At 49.4% G+C, this 27,907-nt stretch overlaps 2 protein-coding genes across 13 annotated transcripts in view; both read left to right on the top strand.

Annotated features, from left to right (window-relative positions):
• Positions 1–10,319, top strand: part of NOS1 (nitric oxide synthase 1) — a 155,717-nt gene extending 145,398 nt beyond the window's left edge. For 6 of the 8 annotated variants that reach the window (XM_036993485.2, XM_073222372.1, XM_036993490.2 and 3 more), the window contains 8 exons: positions 774–943; positions 2,745–2,955; positions 3,650–3,737; positions 5,051–5,172; positions 6,212–6,360; positions 7,647–7,841; positions 8,855–8,973; positions 9,977–10,319. In XM_036993485.2, the coding sequence (XP_036849380.2) occupies positions 774–943; positions 2,745–2,955; positions 3,650–3,737; positions 5,051–5,172; positions 6,212–6,360; positions 7,647–7,841; positions 8,855–8,973; positions 9,977–9,992 (1,070 nt within the window). In that variant the 3' untranslated portion in view covers positions 9,993–10,319. Of the gene's footprint in view, positions 1–773; positions 944–2,744; positions 2,956–3,649; positions 3,738–5,050; positions 5,173–6,211; positions 6,361–7,646; positions 7,842–8,854; positions 9,003–9,976 lie in introns of all 8 variants that reach the window. The other 2 variants (XM_036993492.2, XM_036993491.2) reach the window with 2 other exon arrangements.
• Positions 10,320–25,752: 15,433 nt separating this feature from the next.
• The window catches only part of FBXO21 (F-box protein 21), a 35,019-nt gene continuing 32,864 nt past the window's right edge, over positions 25,753–27,907 (top strand). For all 5 annotated transcript variants that reach the window (XR_005054483.2, XM_017660885.3, XM_017660884.3 and 2 more), the window contains exons 1-2: positions 25,753–26,030; positions 26,855–26,990. Coding sequence is in view for 4 of the 5 variants with exons in the window: in XM_017660885.3 (XP_017516374.1) it covers positions 25,786–26,030; positions 26,855–26,990 (381 nt within the window). In the remaining variant the exon portion in view is untranslated. The remainder of the gene's footprint in view (positions 26,031–26,854; positions 26,991–27,907) is intronic.

The following is a 27,907-nucleotide window of genomic DNA, read 5'->3' as shown; positions in this document are numbered from 1 at the left end:
TCCTCTGTATTGGATTTGTGCTTTTTATCTTAGGTTGGGCCCCTGATGAAGTAGAGGTCTGTGCCTAGGGGCTATATTGGATGAAAAGCACACAGAGGCAGTACAGTATAGTAGCTAGAACAAGGTCTGGGGCAATACTGCCTGACTTCATGCTTATGAGCTGTGTGATCTTGGGCAAATTCCTTAGCCTCTCTGTGCTTCCATTTTTCTCAATTGCCGAATGGGGATAATAATAGCACCCACCACCTAGGACTGTTGTGAGGATTAAATGAGTTAATGATACAAAGTGCTGAGAATAGTACATGGCATACAGAAGGTACTAGGTAAGTGTTGGGCGTGTTTGTAATTTTAAACATTAGAATCCCACTTAGAGGAGTGAGAGAGGCTGACGCCATGAGAGAACAGACAGAGCCAAAATAGACTCAGCTTGAGCTCAGCTGAGGGCCCACTGCATAGAATGCCAGGGGGACTGTCTCTGGCTGTTTTAATGTTTGTTTATTTTTAAGTATTTTGGACGAGTTTACTCAATTGATTTCAGATATGCCATTGTGCACAAGGTGGTCCTCAGGCATGCACGGTCCCTGACCCTGGATATAGACGTGGGATATTGAAGGTGGGAAGCCGAGGGGTTGTCTGACTCTGGGTCACTCCAGCTCCCCTGGCCCCATCCTCTGCCCCAGAGGCAGGTGTGGCCTCCCTGACTTGGACCCAAGCCCTGGGAGCTCCGACTCTCTCCCCCCCACCCACCCGCCACCCACATTGTGCCTCCACAGGAGTTATCAGCAACTGGACGGAGGAACACCGCCTCCCGCCCTGCACCATCTTCCAGGCCTTCAAGTACTACCTGGACATCACCACGCCGCCAACGCCGCTGCAGCTGCAGCAGTTTGCCTCCCTGGCCACCAGCGAGAAGGAGAAGCAACGGCTGCTGGTCCTCAGCAAGGTGTCTATCCTCTCAAATCCCTGAGTCCCACCCCCACCCCCTTCCCGCACTTCACCTCCTAGTCCTTGGAGAGCTCTATAGCTGTTACAACAGTGTTCCAGCAGATGGCACTCTTGAGCGAGAGTGTCCAGTTTCCCAGGTTGCAAATGGTCACCATATTGGCTAGTCCATTTTGGCTTGTCTTGGCCATCTCGCCTCATTCTAGTGAAGGTCTCACAGAACGAAAGTGACCCATTGAATCTCAGAGTTCTCTGGTGCAGTAGAAATTGCTGTTCTGACTCTTGTTCCCCCTTCCTCTGGAACTCTTGAGCCTCCATTCGTGCCATCTTAGCCCATACTTGGAAGGAAAAGAAACCAAGAGAATCCCAGGGTGCCCTGTTTTAGAGATAAGCCTTTTCCATTGCAGAGAGGCTGAAGTTAGGCTGATGGTAGAGTGATCCGACCAAACATAGCTTCCACCACCCTTGCCTGCCCTGCCCCCAGGCTGCTTCAAAGCCTTGCAAGTAAGAAAGCTGCCCAGGAGCACCACCCCGGCTTCAGGATGCCCCCCAGAGAGTAAGCCACCAGTAAAGGGAGAGGAGATTGAAAGGTGGGCAGTAAGGGAGAGGACAATTCAAGGAGGGCATGTTGAACACCAGAAGAAAAGCTTAGAGAGTTGTAAGTGGCTGCCTCTGGGGAGTTGGAAACGGACTGGAGAAGTGGGTTGGGAGAGCCCTGTTTCTCATCATGAGCTGTGTGGTTTTTGCATTTTTAAAGTTTACCTTTCTAAACTTTGTATCTGTATAACTTGGATTTAAAATTCTAAATTAATCAGGGGGAGGCTAATATGAAGAGGAACCAGAGAGTGCACTATTTGCACAGGATTATTTAAAGTAGAATTTGATACAACTGTACATATTAGTCTGTTTCTTCTGAAGAACCCAAACTCCAGGATGGAATTAAATGAGCGAGGATTTTTATTAGAGGAAACACCTGTGTGAGAGAAAATGGAAAAGGTAAGGCTGAGGGAACCATCATACCTCAAAACAAATCTGACCCCTAGTGAAGGAGAGGGAAGGAAAGTTCAATGGAAGCTCGCGGAACTGTAGGTGGCATCCGAGTAAAGACCAGCAAAGGTGAGCCATGTCCATTTCAGGTACATGTCAGTTTCAGGCAGCAGCTCCTGGGACGCTTGGCTAATTTTGGCCCCTGTGGCTGAAAGTCTGGGAGGCAGGTCCTCAAGGGTACCCTATAAATAAAGCAAGGATGGTCTTCAGGAACATGGGGACAAGCTTCGTTGTCCAATGCACTTACGATAGGTTTTACCCTTGCTCAAAATCTGAACCTTCTATAAGCAATATGAGACAGTCCAGGGAAGCTTCTGGGATGTAGGAACAATAACTCCAGAGGCCCAGAGAGTTTGGGTTCCTCTTTTCCCTGGTAACAGCTGGGCATCGCTGTCAACATGCCCCAAACATGGTCTTCCACACCCCAACCTGTTCCTGCAGCGCTGTCATTCACTATCTTGAACTTGACCTATACTCTCCACAGATGCATCTCCAACTTTGCAAGCCCACAAATAGCAGGTCTGTGGTCTGTACCTGCAAGTCCTGAGTCCCTCTCCAGTACATCTCTCTTGACCTTCACATATAGCAGGGGTGTGTATTGGTAAGGAGCCCAGATTCTGGGGCCAGACTGCCTAGAGCAGGGCTCAGCAAACTTTTTCCATAAAGGGCCAGGTAATAAGTATTTTAGGTTCACAGTCCATTAGGTCTCTGTCACAGGAAGTGGTGCAAGTTCTCTGTCCCTCTTCCTGGCACAGGGTCTGCAGGAGTACGAGGAATGGAAATGGGGCAAGAACCCCACCATTGTGGAGGCTCTGGAAGAGTTCCCATCCATCCAGATGCCCACCACCCTGCTCCTGACCCAGCTGTCACTGCTGCAGCCTCGCTACTATTCCATCAGCTCCTCCCCAGACATGTACCCCGATGAGGTGCACCTCACCGTGGCCATCGTCTCCTACCACACCCGAGGTGGGCAGAGGCGCAGGGAGGGCCTCGAGGTCTGTGTGTTCCCCATGGGCCTCTGCGGGTCTGCCAAATCCCGAACCCTGGGAGACCTGCTTCAAGGCCAGGAGGCTGAGGGAGGAGGCAATACAGGCAAACTGTCCCCGCAGGCACAGCCAGTCCTGTGCAGAATTAGGAAGAAGGGGAATGTGGAGATACACATTTGCAAGCTTTCTCTACTCCCAAAGCCTGAGACCCCTTCACTCCATTCATCCCCTCCCAGCCCCAAGGTGGCAGCTAAAACAAGCCACCACCACCCATTCCTGCTCATGGGGGATCTCTCTTCTGCATGCTGTCCAGCTGGTTGTAGGTCCTTCAGACAGCAAACCTCTGTTCCCTTATTTTCCCTTCTTGCCAAAGCAATTAAAATGTACAGTGCCTGAGAGAGCTCTGAGACCAGGGTCTCACCCAGCAGGCCACCGAAAACACATTGGCCAAGGCCTTCTCGGGGGACAGGATGTGAATCTGACCTAACCCACCCAGGGAAACCCCAGCTACATCATTTCCGCTTCCCCTTCATAGGAAGGGTCCAGATGAGGAATTCCAAGGCAGGAACGTGGCCCTGGGACTCTGAGTCTTCTGCTCTGGGGGCAGGGGGAAGCCAGTGCCAGGGAAGCTTGGGGGCAGTAGGTGAGCCAGACCACTTTGGTTATTCTGCCAGACGGAGAAGGACCAATTCACCACGGCGTGTGCTCCTCCTGGCTCAACCGGATACAGGCAGATGAAGTGGTCCCCTGCTTTGTGAGAGGGTGAGTGACAAAGAGAAATGAGCAGCCACCCCAAACCTGCATATTAATGCCCTGTGCTGGGGTGGGTGGGCCTGGAGGGTTCGGGAGATGTGGCTGAGTCAAATGGTATCAAAATCATGCTTGTTGTTAAGGAAATGGGATCGTGGGACACAGCAACACAGCCAAAGCTCAGCAAGTCCTCTAGTCAAAGTTGGGTCAATGCAACAGATACTTACAAGGTGCATGTACTGTGCTACATGCCAGGGCTTCAGTAGGCAACCGGGCAAACGCAGTCTCAGCCTTCATGGAATCTGCAGACAAGGGGAAATTCTATCCAAAGTCTGCTGGCCCCCCCATCTCTTCCCCAGTGTGCTAGGGACAGGAAAGATCCAACCCTCTCCCCAGCACTCAGAGCTCTTCTCTGAAACCCAGTATTAAAAGATATCTCTGCCTATAGTTAGACTACTGCATCTTGCACTTAAAAATGTGTTTAAAGAGTAGATTTCACGTGAAGCGTTTCTACCACACTCATTCAAATAAAAATATAACTTTTTTTAAAATTAAAAAATAAAGGACATGCCCGAGGATGGGTCCTCTGCTTTGTCAACCTGTAACTTCCCTGCCTGAATGGTGGCGTTGGCCGTCCATTTTTCTCAGCTGTGGAGGGCAGAATGTTCATAGGTGGTCCCTATGCCATAAGCATCATAATCTCCTGAGTTGCTTCAGAACTAGAGTCCTGAGCCCAGACTTACTGCATTGCCCAGGAACCTGCATTTTTAACATCCGCAGATGATTCCTTGATACACTAACATCTGGATGCCCTGATTTTTGGAGATCTCCTGGGTGGCTGACTCAGTGGTTCTTATCTGCAGTTTCACCCACCAGGAAACATTTGGCAATGTCTGGAGACATTTTTATTTGTCACAGCTGGAGGGCGCTTGGCATCCAGTAGGTAGAGGCGAGGGGCGCTGCTGAATATTCCTCCAGTGCCCAGGAGAGCCCCCACCACAGGGAAGTGTGCAGCCCTGAATGTCTGGGGTGGCAACGCAGGGGCACCCTGAGTTAAGTCAACCCCACCGCCCTTTGTGGCTTAGCTCAGCAATGAGGACAATTGGGAAGTGGGGTGATAGCCAGAACCTGGGACCATCTTTTTGGAGTTTTTGGAGTTCCCCACATCTGTGGGACTTCCCCTCATAAGGGGCAGCTGGCCTGGCTGAAATTCTGCGAGTCCCACTGTATGTTCACCCAGACAGCCACCTGGTCTACCTGAGACCCAAGCACGCTCGCTCAGCTGTGAGTTCAGTGAGCCTTTTGATTCTCTCTTCCTTGTCTAGAGCACCCAGCTTCCACCTGCCCCGAAATCCCCAAGTACCCTGCATCCTGGTTGGCCCGGGCACCGGCATTGCCCCTTTCCGAAGCTTCTGGCAGCAGCGGCAATTTGATATCCAGCACAAAGGTGGGTCACAGTGCAGGGGGTACCTGCCTTCCACCCGCGGGGCCTACGAAGGAGTGCCTGGGCCACAGCAGCCCAGAGGAATGATGGCTGTCCTTGCACTGCATCCCTGCCTGAGGGGAGGCAGGGGGAGCATATGCTGACCCGACCCACAAGTGAGGCTGATGGTGCAACTCAAGGGACCTGTCCAAACACATCTTCCACACAGCTTGAAATCCCATCCCCAGAAGACATTTCTCTGACTGTCAAGATAAGACCTGTCTTAAATTCAAACAGCCCTAGAAAGGATAAACTCAAGCCTTATCACATGGATGTGTGTTTATGGGATTGTTCCAAAGGCTGTTTATTCAAGAGCAGGCTTTGCTGTATGAGAGACACAACAGATCAGCTGGTAGAAGAGTGTGGAAGAAAGCTGCAGTTGTGGCATGCGTTAAATAGGGATTTATTGGGCATCTAATAAATACCAAACACTATTGTAGACCCTGGAGGCATCACAATGAACAAGACAGAGAAACAACTTAAAAAAACAGAACGCTGCCCCATGGAACTGTCATTCTAATGAAATCGCTAACATTGATAGGGTATTCACAGTGTACCAGGCACAGTCATATAATGTTCTACATTCTTTTCTCACAATAACCCTATGAAATAGATGCTATTATTACTTCCATTTTGCACATGGGGTAACGGAGACATAGAAAGCCAAGTAGGTTGCCCATCACACAGAGGGGGGAATTCAACCCAGGTAGTGGGGCTCCAAAGCCTGGGCTTTGAGCACTCCCCAGCAATGGGGGCTGCCAAGTAGCCAAGGGGAAGAAGGAAAGATGGAGACAGAGAGAGGGGACGTCTGCCGAAGTCTGAACACACTTTACATACTTCTCTTGGTGGACGTGCACATGTGTGCGTATACCCACCTGCCCCAGTGCCTCTGTCCTCATGGCACACACCAAGATGCCCAGCACCCCAGCCCTGGCACCACCAGCTGCCACCCCCAAATCAGACGTCAGAGCTGTCAGTGACATGAGATCTTCCTGGTCCCCAGGAATGAGCCCCTGCCCCATGATCCTGGTCTTCGGGTGCCGACAGTCCAAGATAGACCACATCTACAGGGAGGAGACCCTACAGGCCAAGAACAAAGGGGTCTTCAGAGAGCTGTACACGGCCTACTCCCGGGAGCCAGACAGACCAAAGGTAACCCCCAGCTGTTCCCGGTCCCTCCACCCGAGCCCAGCATGTACACACGCTTGTACACACGTGCACATCCTGTTCCCAGAAATTCACCTTAACTTTCTGAATCCCCCTCCACGACATTGCTCTGTGCTTTGGGAAGAATGGGGAGTAAAGATACCAATTTAAAATATTTAACAGCCCATATTACATGATTGCACTTGTGTGAAATGTCCAGAACTGCCAAATCCACAGAGACATTGGTGGGCACCGGGGGCTAGGAGAGGGGGAATAGAAAGTGACTCCTCGTGGGGATGGTGTTTCCTTAGGGATGATGAAAACTTTCTGGACCAAGATGGTGGTATGGTTGCACAACATTGTGAATGTGCCAAATGCCTCTGAATTGTGCATCTTAAAATGGTTAAATGGTAAATTTTGTCATGTGTATTTTACCACAATAGAAATGTTTTAAAGTAGGAATTTTAAAAATATTTTAACAGTCCATAATGGGTACTACCAGTCAGAATGGACACAGCCCACAGGACTGGAGGAGTGCATTCCTACTGGATCTTGGGCAGGGCCAGGGGGTCCCAGAAAAGGGGCAAGAACAGATGGGTGGGGGGCACACAGAGGATCTAGGCGGTGGCTACTTGACCACTGGTATGGAAGAACAGCAGAGTTTTAACCCCTGGTACAGCCACACCAGGATGTATGAGCTGAGTGTCAGCCTTGCCTGGGGGGGTTGCTGGACAAGGTGCGGACGTCCGGGTCAAAGAAGACAAAGTCCCCGGGGGCTGTACTGGACTTCCCCTTGTCCACCCCACATTCTCTTAGCCCACCCGTTACTCCAGCTGTTGCTACAGCAGCTGGCTTGGCACAGTGTAACTGACAGCCCGTCACCTTGCGCCATCTCCTGCCATGTGCCCTGGGGCTTCTCTAGCACCCCAGTGTGGGATGCCTACAGTAACCAACCTCATGCCTACAGGCATATGGCTGTAACTCCCTGTGGGTAACCACAGCTGTGGGAGACAGGAGCAGGTAGATAATGCCCCCCTCTTCTGCCCCTCCAGAGGATGGTTCTAGGGTATGTCCTGTGTGACTCCCTAGAGGATCCTCAGCAGAAATGAGCACCAAAGTGGGGAACAGCTCATTCACACACTCTGGGGTTGGCTTTCCCTCTTCCCAGTGTCTGGGGGTCACCTCACAAAATATGCAACCTGCCCAGAATCCTCCACTCAGGCTCTGCTCCCTGGTAGCAGGGAGCCACACAGCTCCTGGCTCCTTCTCACTGGCCTCCCTGCCCCTTGCAGAAGTACGTGCAGGACATCCTGCAAGAGCAGCTGGCAGAACCCGTGTACCGAGCCCTGAAGGAGCAAGGGGGCCACATTTACGTCTGCGGAGACGTCACCATGGCTGCCGATGTCCTCAAAGCCATCCAGCGCATCATGACCCAGCAGGGGAAGCTCTCGGTGGAGGACGCTGGCGTGTTCATCAGCAGGCTGAGGGTGAGTGATGGCTGCCTTCTTGAATCTTTTTCCCACATTTAATTTCCCCACCTCCATGTGTTTCAATGATTAGGGGAGCTGTGATGACATCCCTGCTCCCATTTTCCATTTATGGCTGGAAATAGAGGATACGGGTGGTTCCAAACCATGGCCAAGAGAAAAGGAAGGATACTGGGCATTCAGGTGGATGTGCTAAATATGGTTGGGGACTGTGTTCTGTGAAAATAACATGTGGGTGGACCACTGGGTAGCTAGACAGTAACCATTCTAAACTAACTTTTCCTGCCCCCAGAACCATGAGGTAACATTGCCCTGTACAGTTGTGCCAATTGGGCACTGTACAAAAATGTCTGTCAATGGGGCAAGTGGAAGCTGAAAGCCACCTTGTGCTGACTCTCCAAGCTGTGCACCTTGGCATGGAGCTATGTCCACCCCAGAAAGAGGGGTACCTTTCCCTAATTTGCACAAAGGGTAGCAGCAGCCCCAAACTAGCAAGCAAAGCCCCAACTTTGTAACCAACTGCCCCAAATAGAAAAAACTGAGTCAAGGGCTCCACAAGGGCTGATCCTATCCTTCTCCCTGCTTCCCTGAATGAGCAGTCCAAACATTTTTGCAGAAGCCCTTGCCCTTAAATCTGATGCTAAACCCTAGTAGGTAAAACAAAATCAAAAACAGAAAAGAACTTTCTGGTAGAAATGTCAGAAATCCAAGGAGAGTTGCAGAGCCCCCCATCCCTCAGTCTCTTTGGTAGGAGTCTCAGGAGATGCTTTCACAGATTCCCTAGACTTTGTAAAATAAGGTTGAAAAAACCATCCCAACTAAAAATGAACCCACTCTACAGATGGACAACTCTCTCAAAACCTCTGGGACTTAAGGATGCCGGAACAACTCTGTGCATCCTTGTGCCTTGTCATGCTTGATGAACATGCCTTTTCCCCATCACTGCCCCTCCTGAGCCAGAAGGTGCCTCTTCTCCTTGTTTCATCCTCAAAGACACTGTTTCTGTCCCCTAGGATGACAACCGATACCATGAGGATATTTTCGGGGTCACCCTGCGAACATACGAAGTGACCAACCGCCTTAGATCTGAATCCATTGCCTTCATCGAGGACAGCAAAAAAGCCACTGATGAGTAAGCTGGCTCCAGTCCACGGGTGAGGGGTGAGCAGAGCCCCCTCCCTGGTTCCAAGGGACAGGGATGTCTGTCTGCACTGACTTTCCCATAGTTGGGGCCCCACACCAGACGCACCCGGACGTGTTAGAAATTCAGGTTCCTAGGCCATCCCAGACCTGCTGAATCTGAACCTGGCTTAGAGCACAGGGCTGTGCACTTAACGTGCCCTCCCGGGGGCTCTGAGGCCCCCTCCAGGGTGGGAGCAAGGCTTTGTAGGCTTCCGCCTGGGGTGCCCCCTATGGAAGGATGGCTCTCGCCTCTGGGAAGTTGTATTCCTACCCAGCCTTTACCTCACTTCCCTCATCCCCCCAAACTGCTGGCAGCATTCTCCGCAATGCAAATTCCAGTTGGTTTTATTATGACAATTTCATTCATCCTCTGCTAATTGCTAGGAACTGTCTGAAGCACCACAAAACTGGAATCGCGTCTTACTACTCAAACCTTACCTTAATGCCGTGATGCATCAACACGTAACATCACACCCCCCATTCCTGCCACCACGTGTGCCCTTTACATTAAACTAGGTAGGAATTCACCTATCTCCTTTTGGGTACCACAGGGCACACACTCCACTTCTGAAGAATCCTCATTTCTTCCCCATTGCAAAGCACACCACAGTCTCAAAAACACCTTTGTGTCCAGTAGGCTCATGCAATGGCCTTTGAAAGACCACGCCTCCCTTGGTTGTCAGAAAGCCCCTTGAAATATCCCTCTTTGTGTCCAGTTGTGTTGGTGAGCAGGCATCCATCCATTCATTCATTCATTAGTTCATTCATTCATTCCCGATGAGCCCCAGCAAGGTGCCAGGTCCTCTCCGAGATGCTGGCGATACATAGCAAATGGGAAGGGAAGACAAAACCCCCACACACAGAGCCTAGTGGCTTCCCCAGGCCTCTTAAATTATGGAACAGAGCAGCCCTGCTTCCGCGGCACTAACTCCCTCCCCACTGTCTCCCCACAGGGTTTTCAGTTCCTAACTGGATCCTCTTACCCAGGCGGATGGCGGGGGGGACATCGTACGCGCTTGCCCTCCGGTGGGGGCGGCTGCGGTTTTGTAAGCGTGGACACTGCTGACCCTTCCTGCGGGCCCCCACGTGGCCCCACCACCCTTCTCCTCCCATCGCCGCCGTGTCCTGGTTTTCCCCTCCTGGGTTCCCGCCCCTCAGTGGTTTCTCTTGGGTTTTCTCCTTGAGTCTTCCCGCTGCAGTGCGATGCCTTTATAATCCACAGTGGCTCTTCCAAATCTGTTTCCCCCTTTCTCTCTCCCTGACAAGGGCAAACCACCAGGGCGGGAAACTGGAACGTGGTTGTTGCTCGTGTCAGGGCTTGTTTTCTGGGGTCCCCCTGGCGAGGCTGCAGGGACTGGACAGAGAGTTTTCTGAGCCAGTCCCTGGGCCGCAAAGCCCCCTCCATCCTTTCTTGTAATGATATGCTGGTTGTGTGTGGGCACGTGTGATGGGTCTGGGTCTCCGTCTGTCCTCTTGTCTGTGCGAGCATGTTGCCTGCCTACAGATCCTTGGTGCCGAGAAACGTCCCCCAGCCTCCATCGGTTCCTTACATGTCCATGATTACAGGTCTGTGTGCGTGTCCCTGAAACACTTTGAAGCACCCTGATTGTCCTGGTTATAGAGGGTCAGGGCACGGAGAACAGGGGTGATGATTATAGGGGAAATCTCCAACAAAAGGGTGAATCACAGAATCAGATGCACTCAGATTCTGGCACCAGTTAGCAGAGCCGTTGCTGGGAAAGGAACCCACCTAATGGATGGGGCAGACCCACTCCCCAGCTCCTCCTGCCCCAGGCAGGACTCCTGATTTGGCCCTGCCCAGGCAATCCCACCCTCGAGACAGGAAGTGAAGCTGTCCCAGGGAGTGTGCTGGAAATAAGAATCTTCTCATCTTTGCCACCGGGTGACTTTGGACACATCCCTTGCCCTCAGTTTCCCCTAGTTACAATGTTATGAAGCTAAAAAGCATGGACGGGTCAAACATTAAAGTTGTAGAGACTGGAAACACTATCAGGGAAAAATACTGTTATTTTTTTATTCCCCCAAGTGGGGCTTGCTGTTGCACCCTTGGGAATGGCATGATGGAAGCCAGTTAAAGCAAGTCAGGTTGGAGAGGAAAGCCGTATGAGGTGCCACGTGGCTTCATCCACAGAACCACAATCCAGGGTGGGAAGAACCTGGCCCTCATCCTTTTGGCCTTCTCAAAATGATTCCCCTAAATTTTTAACCTGGTCAAATAATTTTGACAAATAAATTATCCTCGATTCAGATCAAAAGTGGGCAGTGAGATCACTGGCAGGAATCAGAGCCAGTGCAATTTCTCTTCCCTGGCAGGCAACCTGTTGAGTTTCTCCTCTCAGAGTAAAGAAAGGGGAGGGTCCCTTTCTACACAGAAGTGCTAGAAATCAATGCAGGCAGCATCCAGAGAGCGCCAAGAAATTCCACTGGCCCCCAGGGACTGCCTGGAGGAGACTGCCCTGGGGCCCCAGGGCTGGAAAGGAAGCATTCATCCAGTCGGGTTCCCCTGTTTGTCTTGTCCTACAGAAATACCGCTTTTCTTTTACACTGCACAGTGGGCATTTCTTTCTAAATACTTAGCTTGAGAGCCTGCCAAAAAGACAGTGCCCTGGCCCTCTTTAAGGGGGCCTTAGATCGTGGGTGCCAAAGAGGCATCTCCAGGAGAGGACAACCTCTGAATCACTTACAGTCAAAGGGCAAACTGTATCTCACCTTCCTCCACCCTCCCTGGTGTCCCATCCCAGGCATGCAGAGTGCGACTTCATGCCCATTGTGACTTCCCTGCCTTCCTTTAATCCTTTCTCCTCCTGCTCAGACTTCCGTGGTGCAGAGACCAAACACCAGGCATGCTCCGCCAACCCTTTCTAACCTGGGGGGAAGCCTATTGAAAACCACTTCTTTCCTGCAAACATGATAGATACCACGCCTGGTTGTGTTCCTTCCAGGGGGGCTTTCTTGCCAACCCTTTGAGCCTTTTGGAGACACCTGCTAACATGTCACTAGCTCCCCAGGGACTGAGCTGGGGTGTCCAGCCTCCACCAAAGAGGAGTTGATCAGCGCTTCCCTCTCCAAATGAAGCTTTATGCATGAATGCTTTTCCATCACTGAATAAATACTTATGAACACTTTCTATGTGCTAGCCACCTTCTTCATAAATCCCTGACCTTCCAGTAGCAGGCAGGCAGATAGAAATGTCATTTTGTTTTATCAGAAGTCCAAAGAAATGATTATATTACCAGGTTTCATCTTTCTTCCCAAGAAGGATTTTTTTTTTATTAAGTAAACACCTTTCAGCCCTCAATACAAGCTGCTTCATAACTCCTGGTGAAGAGGCAGGAGACAGTTCTGATGTATTTCTTTCATTTGCCAGAATCCCTGATACCGAAAGCCTGGCTATAATGAACCTATCCAAAGTCTAGCGTGAAAGGCTGATTTAAGGTTTAATTCTGATCCAGGGTGGGTAAATGCTGCCCCCTTGTGGTGGCTTTTAGTTCAGTTCCAGTAGCCATAAATTGGAAAATGTGATTTAACAGTGAGCAACAAGAGGGTTGAATGGGCACTTGGCGGTTGCCCAGGTTGCAGACCTTTTACTTCCCTCTCCCCTTTGAATTGACAGGAAGTATCTCCATCTCCATTTAACAAAAGTGAGTTTGACCAGGTGGAATGAGACATTCCTTGCAAAGAAAAGTCAGATAGCCATGCTCTCCTATCCTCACTATGAATTCAATTCCTGCACCTTGTGTTAGGAAAGAACAGTAAACTCCCTATGAAGAAAGAGGTTTTCCCTTGATTTCTACAGAGTGAGACAGCCAGATATCTGTCTTTTAAAGGAGTTTAAACTGGAGTTTTAGAAACAGACCTGAATCTAAAGGCGAGCTCTGCCTCCATTTCTGCAGACATGGGCTAGCAGCTGAGTCTACACATCCACCTAGATTAAAAAGTGGATTGAAGGTGATAATGTCCATAAAATACACAGTCACAGTACCCAGCCCATTGTAAGCTATTGAATTTTATTTTTTAACTTAAACTATAATATTTCTTGTTTTTCTAGTCTATGGAGGACACAGGGAGTGTACAGAGCAAAATACAGTTCCTCTCTTATAGAGGGGCAGAATCTGGGGTGTAGGTACACAATTCAGAGAATCAACATAAACGTCTGGGGGTTGAGAAATGGGTGGGATGCCACCAGCAGGTTTAGGGAGATAAAGTTGCCAGCAAGTAAGAAGAGAAAAAGGAAAGGTGTGCATGGGGAGCATGTCGGATAAATCAGGGCTGGCTTCAGACGTCGCTTTGGGAGGCTGAGGAGATGTCAGTGGCATGCCAAGGAATTTTTGACCCTATTTGGTAGGCAACAGGGAATCCTTGAGAATGTTTTTTAAAAGAGGAAAACAAGGTGATTTAAGCTTGCAAAAGAATGTTCTCACTGCTGCACAGAGTACAGACAGCTGGCTTATTGAACTATCGGTAGGCTATTGCAGTAGTAGCCAGGGCTTGAATGAGGCAAGAAGCAGATGCGGTGATAAAGAGATTCCAGGGATTGAATCAACAAGATCTGGAGCCCTGTCTGCTGTGGAGCATGAGAACCAATGAGAAAGTCAAGACTCTTGCCTCTAAGCTAGGAAAGGGGTCTTATGAAAAAAAGACAGGCTCAAGGGAAGATGAATTTGCAGTGCTGACCAGAGAGCCAGCTTCTCCCCAAGCCAGCGGGGTGAATCCCTCCAAGGTCCAGCGTGCCTAGGTGCACAGAAAATAACTGACCCATGGCCTTCGAACGCACAGGATTTTCTTGCCAAAACACACTCTTGGCAGCCACCTGTTTGAGGCTTCCAAAAGGAGGTCAGGTTTTGCCCTGAGCCCAAAATAAGAGAGATTTTTTCTGGCCTAGATCATGAGCAAACATGGTTCCTGCCAGGATGTGCAAGCCAGGTATCTGGGCCCCATCCCCGCTGCCTACAGCATCAGCCTCCATTTTAATTCATGCGATTAGGAAAACCATGGACTTAAGATTTTGTTTTAAGCTGGCCATGTTTGCCTGTATATTTCCCTGTCCACCACCAAGCCCTCCAGGATGTAACCATGCCCACCTTCCCCACAAAGCCCTTCGTCTGAATGGGCAAGTTCATCTGGGACTGCCTGCAGGTAGCAAGGAGAAAGACACATTCATCTGGCCCCCTATACTCCCTGCCTTCTCCCAAGCCTTGTAAAGTCTCCTGCATCCCGATGTCCTGTGTGGCTCAACAATTAAACGCAAGAGCTAGGAGCCAGGAAAACAGATTTGAAAGGCTGAGGGAGGGGCCCTGCCCTCCAGGGACTCAACACAGATGGTCCACAAATGGGAATGTGGCCTTCAGTGGCTGACACCTGCCTGGCCTCCCCTCTTTCCCTCAACCCTACCCCATCCTTGGTCTGTTGCCAGTCCCTGTCTGGTGGCAAAAGCTGCCTTTCCCCAAAAACTGGTGTATCTCAGACATGAGGACCCAGGTAAACTTTCACCTCTGGAAAGCAGGTCTGTTTGGATGTTTTCTCTACTAATACTTGTCAAAGTGCCAGGGAGGTGGTCAGGAGTAAATATGCCTGGGTATGTGTATGAGTTTGTTTTGTCCTGGAATGTCTGAACGATCAGGGCATGTGTACCCAGTCCAGGACGCAGCCCATTCTTAATGAGGTGGCCCTGGCAGGCAGGAGCAAAGCTTCTGTAAGATGTTGCTTTCCGCAGTCTTCTGGAAATGACTCCAGGACTTCAAAGTGGCCAGACTTGCCTTCTAATCTCCCGGAGAGTCTAGTCCAGGGCCTGTCACCCTCAGCACTGTTGGCATGTGGAGCTTAGAATTCTCTCTGGTGGGGGCTGTCAAGGGCATTACTGAATGTGGGCGTCCTGGTCGCCGCCCCCCCTAGAAGCCGGCCGCAGTCCTGCACTGTGACAACCAAATATGTCTGTGGACATTGCCAGATGCCCGCTGGGGGCAACAGAATCTCTACAGGTTGTGCCGGGACTTCCCATCGGTGACCTTCTGGAGTCTGCAGAGTGTTCCTCAGCCTGATGGTTTGTTTCCACGATTTGCTGCCAATCTGAGACTGGAAGGATTTTGAGGGGGAATAGAATTTTGAGGGGGAATTCACAAACAGAAGGATGGTGGTTCCATTTGGGTAAGATGCTATGTCCTTGGTGTCCGCTCTGGTGCCCCATGCCCGCCCGTGCCCTACAGATGCCGCCACCCTGTTTTCCTTGTCATTGTGGATGTAGACCCACTCCGGGCTCAGCAGTGATTTTCCAAAAGACAGAGAGAAAGAGAGAGAGAGAGAGAGAGATGGGGGACCGGGGAGGTGGGCAGGGTAGGTGTCCCATCTTACCACACACGCTGCCAGGACCTCGAACCCCCCTACCTCTGAGCTCTCGATGCTGCTAACCTCTGCCAAGAGTCCCGTGTGCTCCAGCACCTTCCTCAAAGGACTGACGCCCGCCCCACACTCGCTGCGAGGTTGTCCAGGCTGTGTCCGCCGCATGCTCTTCTCTATAGTTCTCATCTTCTAATTTGATGGAATTCAACAAGTCTACTTATGCCTGTTTGCATTATGGTTACAATATTAAAAAGTGGACTCCACTTGACTGGTGTCTTTTGTGTGATTGGCTTGGAGTTTCTCGCCCCTTCGCCTGCTGTCCCAGGCCGGCCGCCCCCCAGGAAGCCCACTCTGAGGCGGGGGGAGGCTGATGAGGCCATGGTCTTGGAAAGAGGAGGGGAGGGAGGGGGAGGAGAAGGCTGCTTCAGACCCAGTTCCAACAGGAAGACCTCAAAAGCAGTAAAAGGGTGGGTGAAGAGGAGCCGCCCCAAAAAGCCCTCACAAGCTGGCTCCCACAAGAGGATGGATGTGGGGGTGGGCACCCTACGGCTTTGTCACACCTTCTGGGCATGTGGGTGCTGTGGCCATTTCAACATTCACACCAATTTCCTGGTCATGAAACACAAACCACTAAATGTTCAGGCTTTGAAATTACTGAGTAATTTACCCAACACCAGACATTCCCCACAAACCATTCCTGACTCCTCCACCCAACCCCTGAGCTCTGGCCAAAGTTCAAACGTAAGATGCAGGACAGAGACCCCTCAGCACCCAGCTTCATGCAGCCCTATAGAAATTAATTAGCTGATTAAAATAATGGCTAACAGTTATTCAATGCCAGTCTTCACACAAGAATATTTTGATGTGTTATCATTGTTCTCTCTGGCAACAGGGACACAAGATCGGCCAGCTGTGCACGGTCAACATAACTAGTGTCACAGGTGGAGTGTGAACCCAGGCTGTCCGGCTGGAGAATCTGCATTCTTAATCGCCACCCAGCACTGTCTCCAAGAGATCCAAGCTGTGGCAGTTCAAATCCTGGCTCCTCCACTTCCTAGCTGTGCCACTTTGGATGGGTTACTCGACCTCTCTGTAGCCTCATTCCTTCACTGTAATTGTTTCGACTTCATTGTGTTGTGAGAAGATCAAGTGAGTTAATAAATGCAACACACGTAGACCAGGATAGGGTAGGATCAGATTAGAGAATAAGAGGATAGAATAGTCCTGTGCACAAGTAAATAACCAATGTACCGGCTCTGATTCCTTCCAACCTGATCAGCCCGTTTCTCCTGAAACTCAAAACAGCTTTGTCTCGATGCCATTTGCCCTTTGAAATTTCAGCACTGAAATCTCAGGCCTCGTCAGACCACCTGAGGATAAAACTCACTGGGGGTAAATCACCCCACATTTTTAACCAGCTTCCCCATGTGGTTCCTGCACACACTGGAGTTCTGACAGGCCCAGCCTCAGAGGTGGCTGGGGACAATTTAACATTTATATGCATCCTGACTGTTGCCTAGCAACCAGAGGAAAAATCCAAGTTTACACCAAAACAGAACCTTTCTGGTCACAAATCGAAAGAACGAGGTGGGAAACAAGCAGGGGAGGGGAGAAAAGTGATTTTTGAGTCATTGCAGATCAAGATAGAATGTGGGCTTTGCAGTCAATTAATTAATAAAAATGTCCTTTTCCCCCCCATGTATCCTTAGCAATATCACCAAGAGAGCAGAAACGAAGTATTTGCAGTCAGGTGAATCAATATAGAGCTTAACCCACATCACTAAAAGGAAATCGTTTTAGCATTGGCCTCTTGAGGAAAGTTAGACCAAGTTAATCAAATAGCAAAAGATTAAACCCAAGTAATTAGCAAAATGATTTAAAAAAACAAACTCATATCTTTTGCATTACTGGGCCTGGGAGGCTCGATGGTCTCTGGGCCTCCCTGCATCTCGGTTTCGGAGCTGATGTTAGAAGTTGACGTTGGAGGCCTTGCTTCCTTGGTCTCGCCTAACGGAGGGTTTCCAAGAATTGTGAGATTTTTGAGGGTGAGGAGAGCTGCCCTCATCTCTGCTCCCATTCCTGGTCTCAGGGATGTAGTGGAGGAAAGACACCAAGTGCAAGAAGCCCTCCGTGACATACCGTGACTTTCAGGTGCAGGAGCTGGGGCACTGATTAAACGTGATGCAGTGAGTAATTGACCAGTTTTGTTTTGAAGGCTTTGAAAAGAGTCGCTAATGGAAATGCAGTTACTAGCAGGAAACCTGTGGGGAGACAGACACCTGTTCCTTTCTTTTCAAGGCCTTCCTTGAAAAGCACACACTGCCCCCAGATTGCCCTTCTGAAACATCTCTTTCATCCCATCCTGCCTTTCCTAAAGGGCATTCGATGCCACCAGGGACCCAGGGAGGAGGACAGTCTCTCCAGGGAACGTCCACTGCGTGCTTGGGCCCCAGGCAGCCTTCAGAGTTTCTGTTGCCTCTGCTGCTGCCCCACACCCACAGGGCTTCCCATTTGTGGATTTGCCCCAAAGGTTCTAAACACAGCTTTTATTTTCCTGCTACCTGGTTTCTGCTTCTGCTGCTCCCCCTGCCTGGAAGCCCACCCTCCTCTCTCACCAATGCCGCTCCCTCTTTTATTGCTGAGGGTTCAGTTCAAGCGCTGTCTCCCGAACTATGTCTCCATCTGTACCAATCACTTGGCATATTGGAGGTATTGCTTTGCACTAGTTGTGCGTGTGTGTGTGTGTGTGTGTATCTGCCTCTATGTATTCGCTACAAGAATGCTGAGTAACAATATCCCCCTTGCTTACTGCATTATTGCAGAGGTTGGGATTATGGGACTATGAGCCAAGGAATGCCGGTGGCCTCTGCCAGCTGGAACAGGTGTCTCCAGAAGGAGTTCAGCTCTGCTGACACCTTTATTTTAGCTTCACAAAACCCATCTGAGACTTCTGACATCCAGAGCAGTAAGGTGATAAATTTGTTCATTTCTTATTTGCTCCTGCTCCAGGGGAGAATCCATTTCCTTGCCTTTTCCAGCTTCTAGATGGAGCCCACAGCACTTGACTTGTGGCCCAGCCTCACTCCACCCCCTGCTTCCATCCACACAGACTTCTCTGAGGCTGACCCCTCCAGCTCCCTCCTAAAAAGATCCTTGGGGTGACATTGGGCCTACGCAGATTGTCCGGGATAGTCTCCTTCTCTCAAGATTCCTAACTTAACCACACCTGCAAAGTCCATTTTGCCATATCAGGCAACTGATACTGTGATGTATAATAAATACCTATCTGGTCTTCATCCCCATTTCTGGCACAAAGCTTCTAAAACCTTTGGAACTCCCCAAGTGATAAGAGTGATAGAGGTGTCTTGATATTCTTAACAAACCCCTTCCAACCACACCTGAGTTTATGGGAATGAAGGGACTTTTGGAACTCCCCTGGGGACAGGGGCTGGTGGCCAGGAGACACAGCCATGTGACTAAAGGATTGGGACTGACCTGCAGGGAGGAGAGAGGGACCGGAGGTCAGATCGATTGCCAGTGTCCAGTGAGTTAATCAGTCATGCCTATGCAGTAAAGCCTCCATAAAAATCCCAAAAGGAGAGGGTTCGGAGAGCTTCTGGGCTGGTGAACACCTAGAGATTCAGGGAGAATGGAGCACTCAGAAAGCTTGGAAACTCCGTGGGCTTTCCCCAGTTGTTGCTCTACACATCTCATCCATTTGACTGTTCCTGAGTTACATCCTTTTTTAATAAACTGGTAATTCAGTAAGTAAAATGTTTCTCTGAGTTCTGTGAGCCACTCTAGTAGCAAATTAATCAAACCTGAGGAGTGGGTTGTGGGATCCTCTGAACTATAGTGTGTTGGTCAGAAGCGTGGGTGACAACCTAGTCATGCAATTGGCGTCTGAAGCTGGTGGGGGGAGACATAGAATCTTGCAGGACTGAGCCCTTAGCCTGTGGAATCTGACGCTAAATCCAGATAGATAACATCAGAATTGAGTTGAATTGTGGGACCCTCAGCTGATTTTGGAGAATTGCTCTGTGGTATAGGAAAAAAAACACACCTCTTAGTAACATATTCACAGGTTCTAGGGCTCAGGATGTGAACATGTTTGGGGCCCATTCTTCAATCTAACACAGTCTGCCCTCTGGCCCTCAAAGATCATGTCCACCCCACATGCAAAATACATTTGGCTCAATTGACTTGCACTTTAAGGATTAATTCACTCTTTCGGTAGAAACATATTGAGAGCCTACTATTGTGGGACCCCTGGAAGGTTAGCTTGACCTAACTTATTCCATTTTGTAAGCCTAGCCTAACTGCCTCCATTCTGTGTCCTCCATCTTGAATAACTATGTCCCCTACATGACCCCCAGCCAACTGGACCGCCTCCATTTTGTTCTGTGTCCTCCATCTTGAGTAAGTAGTTTCCCGCTCAAGCCACGCCCATTCCCATGGAAACCATGCCCAGTAACCTGTGCGACAAGACCCTGACCCTCCTCAGCCAATCAGCTAAGGTCACAATAAACCACGCCCCTTGGAAAGCCCCTACCTGTTTTTCCAAAAGTATAAAAGCAAAAAGGGAACTTTGTTCAGGGTCTCAGCCTGAGTCCTGTGTTCTGACGGGCCACTGGGACCCTAGTCTGAACTAGCAGTAAAGACCTGTTTTGCTCTTGCATCTCGCGACTGAGCCTGGTGACTGCGGCTCCACACGGGGGACTCAAGGAAACGGGGCACAACGCTATGTGTCAGGCCCTTTTGTAGACACGAAGACCGACCAGTAGAGTCCACATTCCACTGGAAGGAGAAACACTGTGAAAAGGATTGGTTTAGTTTCGTTAAGGGAGCACCTTAGATGGCGATAATTAATTTTGGACAAAAACAAAGCAGGTCAGAGTGACAGTGAGCTTCAGTGGGGTGGCCGGGGAGTGTCCCTCAACCGCGTGGCTGGAGAGGACTGAGGGGGTGAGAGAGCAAGCCACGCATGCGCAGGGACGGTTGGTCTTTAGAGGGATCTCTGCTGGATGGTGAGACACCCTCTTGCATGCCCCTGGCAGTGCCTTCAATAAGTATTAGAGCAAAATTGGGAAGAAGCCCTGTTTCAGGGAGGTTTGCATTTTGTAGGAAGAGACGTGTTTCCCATGGAGTGAAAGAAGCTTCACTGTGGGTCCCTCACTTGGAAAAAGCCCTTTCAGGGCCCCTTCTATTTTCTTTCTACATAAATGAGCTCCTGTGCACTTATGAGAGGTCATCCTTGTAGGTTCATTTTCTAAAATAGGCCTCCAAACTATAAGCTTCCGGCCCCATGAAGCCAGGATCTACGTGTGCTGGTGGGTGAGCCCAGCAATCATGCCCATGTGCATATTAGGGCAATTTGAGAGTGTTTGCTGGATGAAAGGGTGGGACTCTGTGAAGGCAGCTCAGCTAGGATGTGGTCAGCAGACGTGTGTTTCTGCAGATGAGTTTTTGCATTGAAATCTAAAGGATTAGTTAGGCCCTCCAAAACCAGCACTCCAGGAAAACAAAACTAAATTAGGAAGATCCTCCCGTGGGCAGGAAAGTCTGGGGTGTTGGACCAAAAGGGAGAGAATGGGTGTATTTATCTTGAGAACAAGCCACTGAAGCTGTTGAAATGGTCTCTCCAGCGAAGTTGTAGAGATCTCTTGGGATAAGAATGTTGAAGTCCTCCAGCCAACGATAACCAAAAATAGACTGATTGTCCACAAAGATAGGTTCATTAGCTTGCTCCAGGGAGAGGGCACCTTGGAGGACCTCTGGAGGGCCACAAAGGTTGGGGCCAGGAGGGGGATTCATCTGGTATTAGGGCTTGTGCTTAGAGATTTTAGGCAGGAACTGGGGTGGTAAAGACTAGCTCTCTGTTGAATACAATCAGGTATTGGAGAGCAAATTTCAAAACAGAATTTTGCCTGTTGCCAAATCAGAAAGAGACCCTTCTTTTCTTAGTGCATTTCCTATACCTGTAAATCTTTCTTATCTCTTTGATAGGTCAGCAAATCTTTTTTTGTGGGTGCTATTCTTTTTATTATGGTAAACTAGACATAACAGAAAATTTACTATTTAAAGATTGTTGAGTATACAATCCAGTGGCATTAAAGACATTTGCAATGTTGTGTAACCATTACCGCTATCTCTTTCCAGAGCATTTTTCATCACTCCAAATAGAAACTCAGCCCTGTGAAGCAATAATTCCCCATTACCTCCCTCCTCCTGGCCCCTGGTAACCTTTAATCTACATTCTGTCTCTATAAATTTGTCTACTGTGGACATTTTGTGTAGATGGAATTATATAATATGTGACTTTTTGTATCTGGCTTATTTCACTTGGCATAATGTTCTCAAGTTTTATCCATGTTGTCCCATGTACCAGTGCTGCACTCCTTTTTCGTGGCTGACTAATAGTCCATTGCTCATATATATTACATCTTGCACATTTTTTTTTCTTGCAAATTTTTTTTAAGGCTAAATAAGCCTCTTGCAGTATTACAAGGGATGTTTTTCTTACCAGCCTGGGAACCATCTCTTTGAAATGTAAACATCAATGAAGATAGTGTCCCTCTCTCCCTGTGACTGTGGGAGTTTGGCCAAAGCACATTGCATTCCAAGCTGTAACCATCTGCTGGTCATCAAGATGAGAAGTTTTTTTATTCCTTGAGGTGAAGGCAATTAGCTAGCACAACGTGTACCCCAATTACCAGGTGGGCTTCAGATGAACCAAGAAAGATGTAGTCAGGTCCTCTTTCCTTAGGACAAGTTACCATTAATCTTGAGAGCAGGTATGTAACACAGTGCTTGCCTGTATGTGAAAAGGGGGGGATTTCTTTCTGACTTTGTCAGTTCATTAGTAGATGACCAGTATGGTGGTGCCTTAAGGCTGGTTGAATGTAAAACTGCTCTTTTGCAGAATTGTGAGGTTTTTCTGCATTGGCAGGAAATTTAATTTTTTTTCCCCAACAGTATCTTGGTCATCTTTGATCAGAAGACAGGAAGAAAGAAGGAGAGCAGAATGTCTTTGATAAGAAAGAAATAGTTATTCCTAAGAATGACTTACTGACCATCTGTGCCGCTGTGGGGTCTGCCTTCCAACTAATGGGTTGGAAATGTTTTTCAAGGTCTGAGTGTTATCGGGACTGATTTTCATGTTCTCAGGGCCAGGGTGGAAAGCCCGGGAAACATTTGGGAGCCACAGTGGGGAAAATGGATTGGGACAGTGGCTGAGGAAACAGGAAAAAAAAGGAGACAGATTGGAGAAATATTAGCAATGATCTTTTAGAAAAGAAAATTGCTACCCCACCCATTGTCTCAAAAAGAAGAAACTGAGGCACAGAGAACATAACCCCTGTTTGGGCATTTGAATATGGATAGTGTTTCCCACACACTTAAGATAAAATTCCAACCCTTTTCCAGGCCCTGTGGGATCTGACAGAGGTAAGTGTGTATCGTGATTGACAGCATGGAATCTGGAGCCACCACCTGATTCCAGTTCAGAGCTGCCCACTTTAGCCCTTCCCCATTTCCTGGGGCTATTAAGAGCCCCAAAACACATTTGTTTCAAACTGCTAAGCTTTGGATTTATTTGTTAAGCAGCAATAGTAGTTGATGTATGTCTATTGTTTCATTTCATAGGAAGATCTATTGTTATCCCCATTTTATAGATGAGGTAACTGAGGTACAGGGTAGCTAATCTCATTGGGCATTTGGATATGGATGGTGAAGGGGAGAAAGGTGTCAAGGATGGCTACAAGTTCTGGTCTTGCAGGAATGGATGGCTGGGTGGCCTTTCTGAAGGCAGAAGCTATTAGGAGAGGACAAGGTGGAGGGATGTCCTCTGCAGGATAAACTGGCTTTTCAGAGCCCAAAGGGAATTCAGGTGAGCAGTTGTTTAAGTGAATCTAGATCTCAGAGGTGCAGACTGGGCTTGAGAGAGAAATGTGGATGTTTAAAGTGAGTTTAGAAGATGGTCATTCAAGTTGTAGATGGGGTGAGAAAGTGAAAGACAGGGCCTATGGCTGAGCCCGAGGTACAGCACACGCACCATTTATTTGGGTGAGACAGAAAGGACACTGAGAAGGGGCAGCCCTGGAGGGGAACCCAGGAAGAGGGTGGGGCCACAGAAGCCAAGGTAAGAAGGTAACAGTGTCTGCCACTGTGGCTGGGGGTGGGGGTGGGGGCTGGGGGAGGGTGGAGGCAAGAACTGGCCAGGAAACTTCACTGAATTTAGAGGCATGAAGGTCCAGACTCTATCCCAGACCTGCCAGACTCCAGGGGCAACTTTAAACCTTTTTGTTTTAATGACTGTAGAAGAAACAGCAGCAACTGTGTGTCTTCCCCACCCCCCAGGCCATTCCTATGTTGAAGCCCTGAACTCCAGGACCTCAGAATGTGACTGTATTTGGAGATAGGGCCTTTCAAGAGGTCATTAAGTTAAAACAAGGTCATTTGGATGGCACCTAGTCCAATACTGTCCTTTTAAGAGGACATTTTGTTGTGCCCCGTTTCCTTGAGTCCCCCGTGTGGGGCCGCAGTCACCAGGCTCAGTCACGAGATGCAAGAGCAAAACAGGTCTTTACTGCTAGCTTGAGCTAGGGTCTTAGTGGCCCGTCAGAACACAGGACTCCTGAGAACCTGAATAAAGTTCCCTTTTTGCTTTTATACTTTTGGAAAACAGGTAGGGGCTTTCCAAGGGGCGTGGTTTATTGTGACCTTAGCTGATTGGCTGAGGAGGGTCAGGGTCTTGGTGCACAGGTTATTGGGCATGGTTTCCATGGGAATGGGCGTGGCTTGAGTGGGAAACTTCTTACTCAAGATGGAGGACACAGAACAAAATGGAGGCAGTCCGGTTGGCTAGGGGTCATGTAGGGGACATAGTTATTCAAGATGGAGGACACAAAATGGAGGCAGGGGGGTCATAGTTATTCAAGATGGAGGACACAAAATGGAGGCAGGGGGTCATAGTTATTCAAGATGGAGGACACAAAATGGAGGCAGGGGGTCATAGTTATTCAAGATGGAGGACACAAAATGGAAGCAGGGAGTCATAGTTATTCAAGATGGAGGACACAAAATGGAGGCAGGGGGTCATAGTTATTCAAGATGGAGGACACAAAATGGGGGGTCATATTAACCTTCCAGGGGTCCCACAATTTGAACACAGACACATGCACAGAAGACTGTGTGAACACAGGGAGATGACAGCTACAAGCCAAGGACAGAGGTCTCAGAAGATACCACCCTTGCCCACACCTCGATCTTGGACTTCCAGCCTCTAGGACCATGAAAAATTATTCTGTTGTTTAAGCCACTCAGTCTGTGCCATAACAAACTAATGCAAGCAGTAACACACTTTTAAACAAATTTATTGAGGTGAAATTCACATACATAAAATTAGATGTTTTAAAGCGAACTATTTAGTGGTAACTAGTACATTCACGATGTTGGACAACCACCTCTATCTACTTCCTAAACATCAACATCTCCATTGATCTTTACTACAACGATCTCACGGCAACCTGATTTCCACGGTGTCTGGGAGAGGGCACTTTCCTGAGTCACCATGTACTGACAACAGATCGTTCTACACCAGCACGTCCCCCCTGCCCCGTCCTGGACTTTGAGGCCCTGGGAAGCAAGGACACCATCTCACTTACTTCTGTATCCCCAGGGCACATAGCATAGGGCCTGGCACTGAACTGAACTGGGTTAGAAAAAAGGCACAGGCACAAAAAGGATGCCTACCACATGTGAGTGATAACTCCTGCTTAGAGGGTTCAAACCCAGGTGCCACCACTTTTTCTGCCTGTGGCTTTGAATCAATTATTTCCATATTTAGAAGCCTTGTTTTCCTTATCTGTAGAATGGGTACAATTCTGGTACCTATTATACAAGGAGTCCTTGAAGAATGTATGTAGTGTCCACCACCCACTCAATATTGTTTGCTACTATCATAACAAAATGGCTCACAGCATAGTCAAGCAGAAGTCAAGTGGATCTGGATTAGAATCTAAGACAAGAGATTTGACAAGTCCTTTCATCCTCCCTGAACCGCAGGTCCCTCATCTGTAACTTGGGTAGAATAATAGTTCATAGGACCTTCAAAGGTCCGATAAATTCAGGCATGGGAAACGTTCTGCATACACAGGTAAAATGGATGCTCCTCTTCCTGTCGGTTCCCGGTTTAGAGGGCCACAGTACAGTTGCCATCCAAAAGGCATTTTCTTCCCCTGGCCCCGGAGCTCATCCTTTGCCAGCAGCCGGGACCGAGGGGGTGTGGCTACGGGCGTAGGCGGGGCGAGTCTTTGCGCCCGACCCTCTAGGGGTGGGCGGGGCGGGGCGAAGCGGGGTATCCCGGCGCGCGCGCGCGAGCGACGGCCACAGGTACGCGGGCAAGATGGCGGCGGCGGTGGCGGGGATGGACTGCGCGATGGAGGTGGTGCCGGCGCTGGCGGAGGAGGCCGCGTCCGAGGCGCCGGGCCTCAGCTGTCTCGTCAGCCTGCCGGGCGAGGTGCTGGAGTACATCCTGTGCAGCGGCTCGCTGACGGCCGCCGACATCGGCCGCATTTCCAGCACCTGCCGGCGGCTGCGCGAGCTGTGCCAGAGCAGCGGGAAGGTGTGGAAGGAGCAGTTCCGGGTGAGGTGAGCCAGGCGCCCCCGGCCGCCCGCGCCCCCGTTCTGCGTCCCCGGACCGGACCCGGCAGGCCGCCGCCTCCGGCCGCGTGCGCGGACCTCAGCCCCGCATCCCACTCCCGGACCGACAGACAAAGGCCTCCAGGCCGCCGGCGCCCCGGCCCCTCGGGTCCACGCCGCGCCGACCCGCCGGTGCCCGAATTGCGCATCGGGAAGCGTCCAGCATTCGGTAGTATCGCCGCTAATCCATTCTGCGCGCCTCTTTTGTGCCCGACTCTGTGGTAAAATGTTTACGCGGATCCGGCGATGCAGGGCGCCTCACAGCCCTTCGAGGGAGCGGGCGCAGCATCCCCGGTTGTCGGCCGCGAGCGCCGATTTCGGTGTGGGACCCGGGATAAAAATAATCTGGCCCTGGCATTCTCGCCGTGTGACCTTGCGGGTAGCGAGCTCCCTTTTTTGAGCCTCATTCACCGACTTTAAGCGGTTGTAATTAGACCTGCCTTTTACGGTGGTTATTAAATGAGATAGTGTGTAGGGAACATTTACACAGGGCCCGGTTCTTGAGAGGCGCGCAGTATGTAGTAACTGTCACTGTCGTCACTATTATTGCTGTTACAACTGTCCCCATTTGATAGATGGGGAGTGGGGGCACAGCATTCCTGCTGCTACGCCAAGGTCACGCTGTGAGCGAGTGCGTGGCGTGCCGGGTGGACGTTTGAACTCGGTCCATCGCCAGGGCCCCTCTTAGCACTAAACCGTACCGCTTTCCCTGTTTTTTTCCAAAGCTGCCTTTGAGCCTCTGCGAAGCTGAGGGCGTGTTTCTCTCCTTGTAGGTGGCCTTCCCTTATGAAACACTACAGCCCCACCGACTACGTCAATTGGTTGGAAGAATATAAAGTTCGGCAAAAAGCTGGGTTAGAAGCCCGGAAGATTGTAGCCTCATTCTCAAAGAGGTTCTTTTCAGAGCACGTAAGGATCTGTTGATGCAGTTGTTTTGCCTTGGTAGTGGTGTGTGTGTCTGGGTCTGTAGGCATTAGCTCACCCCACATCTTTTTGATATCTCCCTTTTCAATGCTCTCACAATCCCTTACTCTCATAGATGGCTGCAAGAGTCATTGTGTCCTTTTCCTCCTCTACGACAACATGAAGCCATTTGTCCCTGCCAGCTTTACTTTTCTAAAGCCAGAGAGAATGGGGGTGGACGGGGAGGGAGGGACCTGCATGTAGCACAATGTGGAGAGAATCCAGATCAGCATTATTTCTCTTCAAGTGAATTATTTCTCTTCAAGTTAGTTAAATGTGGTTTTTTTTTTTTGCAACCTCCACATGATTTGGGAGCTCATCAGTGATTGAACACTACAGATTTCGCCCAGTTGTTTTCCTAGAAGGGTTGCCCAAAATTAGTAAGATTTGCAGGTTCTAGTTAGTCGTGTGCTTTTTTTAAGATAACAGAGGATTTATAAAGCTGCCTCTAAATGAGAATGATTACTCCCTCAGTGAAATTATCTTGCACTCATTATCCCTGAAAAGTTTTGTGTCTTTTTTAAATCTAGATATTGTTGAAATGCATTGGTTTTGGGGGTTTGTTTTTGTTCTTCCCTTTCTGCCAAGTGCCACAGCAGTTTCTGTTACCAGGTCCTGATTCTTAATTTTCTGTAACTCTGGAAAATAGTCCAGACTAATATTTTAAATTTTTTTCTGATTGGGAGTCTAGAAGTAGAGCCAGTCTGATTTATTTTATTATCTTGGTTTACTGAACATTAATTCCTGTTTTCTAATTTTCATTATTACTCAATGGAGTTCATATATTTGAAATTTTTCAAGGTTTCTCACGTTTTGGAAGGGAAAATGTGGACATTGGACAAATCTGACCTTATTCTCTTATG

Source organism: Manis javanica, chromosome 15 (assembly GCF_040802235.1).
Source record: "Manis javanica isolate MJ-LG chromosome 15, MJ_LKY, whole genome shotgun sequence".
In the NCBI taxonomy this organism is placed as follows: domain Eukaryota; kingdom Metazoa; phylum Chordata; class Mammalia; order Pholidota; family Manidae; genus Manis; species Manis javanica.
Note: the sequence above shows the minus strand (reverse complement) of the source record. Positions and strands in the feature narration are given on the sequence as shown.